At 30.7% G+C, this 10,505-nt stretch overlaps 1 protein-coding gene across 1 annotated transcript; it reads left to right on the forward strand.

Moving 5' to 3' along the window:
* The first annotated feature begins 2,020 nt into the window (after positions 1 to 2,020).
* Positions 2,021 to 7,161, forward strand: LOC139877384 (uncharacterized). Its single transcript, XM_071864805.1, has 18 exons — positions 2,021 to 2,138; positions 2,226 to 2,418; positions 3,028 to 3,187; positions 3,324 to 3,460; positions 3,573 to 3,676; positions 3,769 to 3,864; positions 3,979 to 4,072; positions 4,368 to 4,488; positions 4,577 to 4,773; positions 4,858 to 4,949; positions 5,042 to 5,097; positions 5,189 to 5,278; positions 5,579 to 5,678; positions 5,774 to 5,878; positions 5,982 to 6,054; positions 6,138 to 6,304; positions 6,510 to 6,540; positions 6,987 to 7,161. Exons 1-18 carry the CDS (start codon positions 2,136 to 2,138, stop codon positions 7,043 to 7,045), a joined length of 1,878 nt encoding a protein of 625 aa, XP_071720906.1. The 5' UTR covers positions 2,021 to 2,135; the 3' UTR covers positions 7,046 to 7,161.
* Positions 7,162 to 10,505: the final 3,344 nt, after the last annotated feature.

Genomic DNA, 10,505 nt, shown 5'->3' on the forward strand with positions numbered 1-10,505 from the left:
TTATTATTATTATTATTATTATTATTATTATTATTATTATTATTATTATTATTATTATTATCATTATTATTATTATTATTATTATTATCATCATCATTATTATTATTACTACTACTATATAAGTATTATTAATAATATTAGTAGTATTACTAAAATTATCATTTTTATTAAAAATTAACATTTTATTTAGTATTATTCAGATTATCATTTTTATCATTAAAACTATCATTATTATTATTATTATTAGATTTATCATTATTTTTGTTATTATTATCATTATTACTTTAACATTAAAATTATTATTTTTAACATTATTATTATTACTATCATTATTTGTATTACTAATATTACTACTAGCATTATTATTATCATTACAACGAATAACAGTTATATAAAAATATATTTAAATACATATAACATAACTATATTAATATTTTTATAATAAATACTAATCATGTATCTAAAGTATATAGAATAAAAAATAGTTAATTAAGTTATTAATGAAATATATAGTTTACTAAAATAACAAATAATATATAAATTTGTTCAATTACAATCATGTGTGTTAATATGTATATAAATGATATAGGTTCGTGAATCCGAGGCCAACCCTGCATTGTTTAGTTGTTCAATGTAGTCATATGTATTTTTACTACAAAATACAGTATAGTGAGTTTCATTTGCCTTTTTACCGTTTATATTTTTGGGCTGAGAATACATGCGCAATTTTTATAAATGTTTTACGAAATAGACACAAGTAATTGAAACTACATTATATGGGTGAATGATCGAAGCCGAATATGCCCCTTTTGCTTGGTAACATAAGAATTAGTAAACCGATCTACTAATTGACGCGAATCCTAAAGATAGATCTATTGGGCCTAACGAACCCCATCCAAAGTAACGGATGCTTTAGTACTTCGATGTTGTTTTATCATGTCCGAAGGATTTTCCGGAATGATAGGGGATATTCTTATATGCATCTTGTTAATGTCGGTTACCAGGTGTTCAATCCATATGAATGATTTTTTGTCTCTATGCATGGGACATATGTTTATGAGAAATGAAAATATGAAATCTTGTGGTCTATTAAAATGATGAAAATGATCGATTATAATAAACTAATGAACTCACCAACCTTTTGGTTGACACTTTAAAGCATGTTTATTCTCAGGTATGAAAGAAATCTTCCGTTGTGCATTTGATCATTTTTAGAGATATTACTTGGAGTCATTCATGACATATTTCAAAAGACGTTGCATTCAAGTCGTTGAATTCATCAAGATTATTATTAAGTCAATTATAGTTGGGACATATTATGAAATGGTATGCATGTCGTCAACTTTCAATGTAAAGAAAGTTTGTCTTTTAAAACGAATGCAATGTTTGTAAAATGTATCATATAGAGGTCAAGTACCACGCGATGTAACCAAATGTAATGTATTCGTCCAGATGGATTAGGACGGGTCATGAAAATCATGTCTTTGGGAATTACTTTATATGGGAAAAACACGCATCGAAAAACACGTCTCGAAAACGCGCATCGAAAAACACGCCTCTAAAACGTGTGTCAGAATCGCGCATCGAAAACATGCGTCGAAATCGCGATTTGAAATCGTTGATCGATAAAGGACTAGACATGTTATGCAAAGTTAACACTTAACTGAGAAAGTTAACAAAAGTTAACGACACTCCTCTTTGATTAACTTTCGAAAATACACTCCTTTTTTTTTATATAGCGAAATGAAATATATTACCGAAAATAGAAAAACTGGTATAATATGTTACTTTTTTATGGAATTTCCCTTATTATTATTATATTTGTTAATTGTTAATTGATGATATACTATTTTTATTAATTTATCATCTAATAAAATAAAATATAAAATATAAAATAACATTACTGAGTACAGTAGTATTAATTTTGAAGCATTGATTTTGTTTTTTTAGTACTTACTTTTTGATAAGTTAACAAGTTAATAATATGTGTTTAAGACGAGAAAATATCACCTCTCTATATATAAGCGTAAAAACTTGTTTAAACTTTGTGTCATTGTGTAGAAGGAGCGAGTTGAAGATAGAAAACTCAAGAACTTATTTGTCTCCCGCCACCTCTTCAATTGCAGATTACAACTATGGTTACTCAAATTCCCTCTTTTTTAAAACCCTAATTTTATTTATTATAAGCTTACTTAATGATTATTGATGATTTTTTGTTTGTGCAGGAACAACAACAACAACAACAAGGAAATCCATCACTTGATGATTGTTTGAAGCTATTGAAAGGAGTCAGAGACGAACAACGTCTCGCAGGTCTTCTTATCGCCACCAAATTCTGTAAAAACGATGACTTTGATTCCATTTTTAGGGTTTATAATGCCGTCGGTAACACGTTTCTGGACCGCCTTCTCAGAACCGGTATGTTCAATTCATTGTACCTGAATTTGTCTTTGTTAGTTAATATACAGCTAATGTAATTACTTGCTAATCAACCCTAGTTTTTATCAGTTGATGATCTGATTAGATAGCTTTAGGCAGGGGCGAAAATAAGGAAGGACTGAGGAACCCACCCCTAGTGGATTTGTAATTTTTAGGGCATAATTTTGGATTTTTCGATTTTGACTGGTGTATTTTTTTTTACCCAAAGTCTCCATATTTTGTCCAAAAACCTTCAAATTTTGCCCAAAAATCTCCATATTTTGCCCAATAAAGCTGTTACATTTTAAAAAAAAATTTCGGCCCCCGTGGAAAAATTCGTACTTCCGCCACTGGTTTTAGGTTTAATATAGTACGTAAAAGTACTATATTCTAATTGAAGTACATGTTAATTCAGCTTTTTGTCTATTTCTAATTGAAGAATCTAAAAGTACTCTATTCTAAATTGACTGTTACATGTGAAAAAACGCGTAATTTAGTAGTTTTTGAAGTTCTAGAACTGAATACATATGTATGTATTCAAGTATATTGTGTGAAGATTAAGTCAAGCGAATTTATGTAGTAACTTTAATAATTTTGTGTTTATGTTAGGAATGGGGAAAATAGCAACTGAGAATACCAAAGATAACCAAGATGTTTATTTACAGCTATCTGTTAGAATTTTATCAGCATTTTGTCGGGTTCCAAATATTGCTTCTTCGGATGATATGGTTAAAAAGATTCCTCTCATACTGGAAGTTCTTTCTAAAGAGTAAGTTGCTAATCACAGATTTAATACTTTTTTATCATGTGATCATATCTTTTTGCAAATGAATATGGTAATCAAACTATATTCTTAATTTCTAGTAGTTTCACTTAATATATCATGTTATTGTTATAAATTACAGATTTGACCCAACCCTGGTTGAAGAATGCTTTGAATTTTTATACTTGGTGTCAGCAGCACACAAGGATGGGTCTCGAATGTTTTACGAGTCTCGAGGCATGACTGTTTTAGCTTCTCAGATGTGTAATATGCTAGATGGTATGATGTTTCACTGTCGGTTTTATTTCAATTTTGTATGGGTTTCAGTTTTAATATCCTTGTAAAAAATAATTTTTGAAGTCTGGACTTAACATTATTAAAACCTTTGTAGGTTCCCATACAATGGAGCTGGCCATGAAGCTTTTTGAGTTGACTGCAAGTCAAGTTTCTCTTGATACGATTATCGAAGAGTATTTTCAAGAGTTGTCATTAGTGGTTAACTCATAAATAAACATTTTAGTTTTTAAATATTTGAGATTATGAATTATGATATAATGTTATTCATCATTCATGGCTTCTTGTTGCAGGTGACAGTTTTAGCAAAGCAGTTTGCTTTATCTCACACAGCATTAAAATTTGAGGCACTTCATCTTCTATCAACGATTTTATCATCAATATATGCTGTACGTATGCCTTCGTATTTAATTTTTTTTTTTTTTAACATTATTCAAGTACTATCTAGTATTATTGTTATTGCCTCATACTTTATAAAGTAATTACCTGCTTGGTACTATTAGGCACCTGTGCATGAAAGTCTTCGTACAATGAGCAAAACGAGTTGGACGAGTTACATACGTGTAGGGGTTGTGGCCATTTTGCAAAATCGTGTTGGTAAGTTAAAGTTGTTATGTGATTGATTTCAAACTTTTGACCACTTACATATTAAATATTTGATCTCCAATTACAACTACCTATTTTATACTCGGCTCATGAAAATGTGTGAATATTTTTCAAATGGTCTCACATCACACTAATTATTATGAGCATTTTTATAAGCTTTTAAGTGAAGATCACAAACAAAACACAAAAGTTGAGATATTTACTGTATTGATCTTTTAATGAGTTGATACTTTTTATCGTTTGATTCTCTGATTAACTCGCTACTTTCATTAAATTTAATATCCAGCACCAAATCAAAGGCTCGAGGCTTTAATTTTGGCTGAGTCTGTTATGTGTATTGCTGGTGAAAGGTGGCTTATTGAAAAGACTAGCATACCCGAAACAAATGATTCTATTCCAACCGACAGGTATGCGTGTCATGTTACTGACATATTCTATTTCTCTCGAGACCATTATGTTTTTTTTTCCTTATACCTTAACTTCACTATTTTCCAGGTGTACATTACTTGTTCTTGAAACATCTAGAGTCGAAATTGCAGTTCTTCTCAATGACCTCGCGTATTTGAAATACGAGAAGTCCAAAGACTCGCAAGATGCCGAAACCATTCTTTTAAAGCAAAGAAATCTCGGTATTGCATTTTCATTAGTTGAAAAGATAATCAAGTTGATTTCAAGTGTCGCTAAAGATGAAAGTACGCCTTCAATTCTACTATTTCTGACTGTTTTTACCATATGGGAAGCATAATTAACGATATTTTTTGTATTTTTATGTAAAGGTAATATCATTAGTGACACAGTGTTCACAAAGATCATCAATGGGCTTAATGAGACAATTGGTTTGATTTTAGAATATCTTCGAGATGCCAAGGTATATTTAATAATTTATAAGATTCGTACCATTTTTTATGTGTTCATGGCTACATAATAGATACATGTATTCACAATTGTATATATTTGCAGGATCATGGACAACAGAAAGGAAATGATCTTCTTGCTTCAGTGAGGATTATTGGGAGGTAAAACGTATTTCTAACGCGTATATTGATTTTATTTTTCTTTTAACTATGTTATTATTAACACAATTATATTTTATTTTTCGGTTAGCAGTTACCTTGCTGAGACTCCGACAGCATGCAGTGACAAGGTCAATGAACTTCTTGGATACATGGTTACAGTTCAAGGTGAAGATGAACAGAGGTCTGTCTGTTTCAATAATCTTTTTTATTGGTTTTTATTTTTATTTTTATTTTTCTATACGAAAATATATGGAGAGGGGCTGTTTACTTTTTTTTTTCTTTCTGAATTTGCCTCTATTTCCATTTGCCTCTTATTATGGAGGGGTGTCTGATTCCATGTCTCCTGGAAACAGACCAATTTTCAGATTAAGTGACAAAGAAACAACAATTTTACGTACTGAATTAAAAGCTGTACAAAAACAGACCATTAAGTGATAAGTAAACAGACCCTAAATCGAATTAATGTGCTTGTAAATTGTAGCCCATTCTCTTCTGTTTGCTTCTTACTTGCAATGTTATGCCAAATAACAATGGAGATCGATGGATGTCGTCTTATTGTATCTTCTGGGGCATATAAATCAGTAAGTTAGTTAATGTTTATGGGTTATGAATCATTACATATGCCCCGCCTACTTTTTTTGTCTTAAATTAACCTAATTTTGTTTATAATTTGAAGGTTGTAGAATGCCTGATTAAGCTGCTTTCAGAAGATACTGGTACAGTCGAGGATAATTGTCCCATTTTCTTGGCTTGTGATACCATCTTAAATATTCTTTTGAAGGTATGTCAAGTAAATACAATTCTTTTGATAGATGTTTGCATTTGATGCGCATGCCTGATTTTTTTTTATATTTATTTTTTAATTTTGCTGTTGATGTTACCAGAGGGGGCAAATTCAGCTACATATAGATGATTCTTATTTCCTGATGCTATTGGGTGCGCTGTCATCATGGGCAGGTATTTTTCAGTTTTGATTTTGTCTTTTAGCCTTTAATATTTTTTTAGTGATTTTGAAGTTTATACAAGTTATTGTTCATCAGAGGATGCTGTTGATGATGTTTCTAGTACCATGATGGCTTCGAGCATTTGTGCTCTGATATTAGATTGTACATCTGAGGCGGTTCTTCTATGTAATCCACACTTCAACCGTGATACTCTAATCAGTTTATCACGTCTCATGAGGCGAAGTATGTCTACATTTGATCAAGTAAGTTGTCTTTACGTTTCTTGCTCTTCATAAAAGTTGCACATATACATTTCATATTTGGAAACAATATTTTCCATGTAGCTAGTGAACAAACATCAACATTAACGGTGGTTGTAAGTTTGTAACAGATCTAATTAATGATTTAGTGCTTCAAGAAAAAGTTGCCAGTTTCACAATTGACTAATTCTTTTCTTTTTATATTCAGGATGCAGATCTTCTTCAAATAGTTGTCTCAGGTATTTCAATTCATTTTTTATGAATTAAGAAAAGTATCTGCTTTCACTTGCTACATTTTGTCTTCCACTTAACATTATTTGGTTGATGTGGCAATTTCTACCTAGTAATAGGAAAAGGGTTTGATTTTGATTATATTTTTTCTTAGACCGTTCAATTAAAACGCATAAAACCTCCGAGTCATTCTATTAACACAATATAGTGATATATCTTTTTATTTAGTACTTTTAGTTGGTTATTAATCTCAACCAGTAAAGATAGGAAAGTGTTTGTGGGTGGGATCCGTTTTTACTATATTACCCAACTTGTGATCTGGTATCTCTGATTTACGTCTTTACTGGCTACCTGGTATCAAATTTACATTTTATTGTGTATTCCTACATTTTATTTTTAAAAGTTAATATTTTCTGCTATAGCATTCCCTAAATAAACTTCTTCTGTTGTGCAGGATACTCGAGGTGGGCTGATAGATATCCTCATATCAAAGCAGCTGTTGAGAGGAGGTAGTCATATCAATTTTAGTAGAAAAACACAATAGAATTCAGAGTTGTATTGCTTTTAGAACTTGGAAAATACGTTATGATAACTTTTTGATGCATGAATATATTTTGGTTATCCTTTTTTCTAACCAGTTAGTTTAATTGAATCAACAAGCCAACCTAATCAAGTTTTTAAATCAAAATCTGAACTTCGTTGCGCCAAAAAGATGTGTTCTGTGGTCTTTTTTAGGCACAAGATGCAAGTTGGACTAGCCCGACCATAAAGTTGGTGTACTACAGTATAGACGTGTACAAAACCGGATCCGGATCGGATCCGGATTTTTAAAAACCGGACAAAAAATATCCGGATATTTCGGATCCGGATCCGGTTCCGGTTCTTGGTGTCGGTTTTCTTTTGGATTTATTTCGGAATCGGATTTTTTTCGGATCTCGACCGGTTTTTTTCGGATTTTTTTTTTCCGAACTCCGATTTAATTTTATCGGTTCGATTTTTAAAAGTTTGAACAACAATAATATGATCAATATAAACAAAAGTTGTAGCGATTAACACATCAATAATTAATATAAATAACAACATTTTTATTTATAACGATTACCACTATAATTAATATAAATAACACTTTTATTTGAACGTTACAATTATAATTATACAAAAGTTAATGCATTTCGAGCTTCGGTATGGCCATCATATTACCACCATATTACCAGCAGTCGTACCAGCAACCTCATTGCTCCTTGCTTAAATCTCTCCGACAAATCACTATATTTATCTATTGAAGTCTTATCATGAACTCATCGGCATCTTGTAACGATTAATTACCATACCAAATATCGAGAGGCATCAATCGATAATCTCGAATTTCTCAGCGATTCTACGACAACAATTATATATATATATCAATGGGGAAGTAACCAATCGGGGGAAGCGGGGGAAGCAACAAAAAAAAAAAATTTCGTTTTTTTTGGAATTTTTTTTTCCGGCATTAAGATCACACGAAAATATGAACATTTAGAAGAGACACTTCGTGATGAATGTCATTATTTAGGTGGGAAAACGATCGACAAAAATAACATTCAAGATAATATTGTTCGTGAAGAATATGAACGTCTTTTTTTCATGTTTTGTGAAGTAAAATTTAGCCCGATTTAGAGTTTAGGGTTTAGGGTTTGGTGTTTTGGGTTTATGGTTTATTCCATAAACCCAAAACACCAAACCCTAAACCCTAAACTCTAAACCGTTCGTGTTAAAAACTCAATCTAAATCCTAAATCTAAACCCTAAATCTAAACCCTAAACCCTAAATTTCTAAACCCTAATATCTAAACCCTATAAACCCTAATATCTAAACCCTAATATCTAAACCCCAATAGCCAAAACCTCAACATATGCTCGAAAAACACGATAATTGTTATATATTACTTCTTCGAGCGTTTTTCCGCCAAAATAAAAACATTTATCACAAAGTGTCTCTACTAAATGTTCATATTTTCATCTCATCTATAATATTCGTGAACAAAGTTTTTTCAAAAAACGGAAAAAAAAAGTTTTTGCTTCCCCCCGCTTCCCCCCGAATGGTTACTTTCCTCTTGATCCTACCCCTATATATATATATATATATATATATATATATATATATATATATATATATATATATATATATATAACTTCTATTTCCTGGATTTACGAACTTCAATTCTGAATTTCTGAAAAGCGCTTTAGCCTATGAATCAGTTTTCTGAGTTTTGAAAAAGTTGATGAAGCAGTGAAAACTGAAGACTGCCTTAACAGTCAAAAATTTGATGATAAAGAATGGAGTGTTGAAAAAGCTCAAAGATTTTGATACTAAAAAATGAATTGAGCAAACCATGAAGGAGACTCTGAACAAATCACAAGGACTAAACTTGTACATAAAGAATCCTGATGATTCTGTTTAGATGAAATCTTCAGCGAATACCTTGCTCCTTAATTATTCTAAATCATTGTGAATTAATTTCTTCATCACAATTTGATTCTAAAATTATAAGATATTATCGTATCTTTCATTATAAATACCCTCGATATTTCTGAAGATATTGTCATAACTATTCTTATCTGAAATCATTTATCTCTTCGTGATATCAGTGTTACATCAGAAAGGAAACTGTTTTAGTTTCTAAATTCTGAAAAATTCGAACTTAACATTTGAATGTTATTGAAGTAGTGTTGGGAACTGAAGCATGAGTTAGTATAATATAATGACACTTAATCAACGTGATTATATTACAGTAAGTCATGCTGAGTTTCTAATGAAACATGATGATTCACATACTATAACGTCATCATGTGCCATGTTACACGACTCTCACATTCTACCTAATCTTCAAACATATCAAGAACATATCTTTCTAAAAATTCTATCTTTTCTCTCGAATTCTGGTAATTTAACAAATCAAATCGTGCTATTACCTTTCTTTTCTGCTTTTAATCTTAGTTATGTTCTTTCGAACTTCATACCTACAAACCTAGACATCTTGATCGCTTTACTTAAGATCGGGAAGAGAAAACAGAAGCATGGAGCTTCAAAATATAAATAGGAGTATAAATCAAAGCAAATAGAAGAGATCGTTAACCGTGGATGTCAATAATTATGGAAAGACAGCTACAGGGAAAAATTATGAAAACCACTACTCCAAGAGCGAAGTAGAAGTAAACAGATTCCTCCGGTGGGAGTTGGAATAGAAGGATGATTGTTGCGATAGTCAGAATGAGGTCAAGGATCAGAAGTGGATTAAGCATTTTCACAATCTTTTGGAAGTATGAAGTGAGGAAGAAAGTATAGAAGTGGTAAAAATAATGGGATGGAAGAGATTAATTTATAGCAAAATATCAGACGTAGTAATCGAGGCAGATTACAACATTTAATTGAAGAGGATCCTAAATTTCCTTAATTATGCCAAAGGTTAAATCTCTATCTCAATCTTTTGTGATAGTTTCACTCGTACGCTTCGAGTAATCGAATTATTTTATCAATATTACTCAATGTTGATAAAAACTCTATTTATCAACTCATAATCGTCATAAAAACATTTTTATTGTTAGCCATGACGACCTCGATCAAATTTCGGGACGAAATTTCTTTAACGGGTAGGTACCTTGATGACCCGGAAAATTTCGACTAATTTTAACTTAAACTCTCGATACGATTTAATATTTTTGACACGATAAGAAAAGTCTGTTAAACTGAGTCTCAAAATTTTTGAACTGTGTCATACATTCAGGTAACTTCGACCATTGCCGACGATTCACGAACCACTAATTGTAAATAGATATGTATATATTTAAATATAAATATATATATTTTGAAATATAATTTATGATGTAATTGTTAGAAACTAATTATGTAAAATAAAATAAAATAAATACTATTTAAAACATATCTATATATAAATAAAGTATATTGAATAAGTATATATAGTTTCGAATTCATT

This window comes from Rutidosis leptorrhynchoides, chromosome 11 (genome assembly GCF_046630445.1).
Source record: "Rutidosis leptorrhynchoides isolate AG116_Rl617_1_P2 chromosome 11, CSIRO_AGI_Rlap_v1, whole genome shotgun sequence".
Taxonomy (NCBI): domain Eukaryota; kingdom Viridiplantae; phylum Streptophyta; class Magnoliopsida; order Asterales; family Asteraceae; genus Rutidosis; species Rutidosis leptorrhynchoides.

What these genes read in the sequence shown, in the direction of transcription:
- LOC139877384 (XM_071864805.1), top strand. An exon ending in CAAGGTGAAGATGAACAGAG is followed by an intron (nt 5,279 to 5,578) that starts GTCTGTCTGTTT and finishes TGTAAATTGTAG; the next exon opens with CCCATTCTCTTCTGTTTGCT. An exon ending in CTTCTGGGGCATATAAATCA is followed by an intron (nt 5,679 to 5,773) that starts GTAAGTTAGTTA and finishes TATAATTTGAAG; the next exon opens with GTTGTAGAATGCCTGATTAA.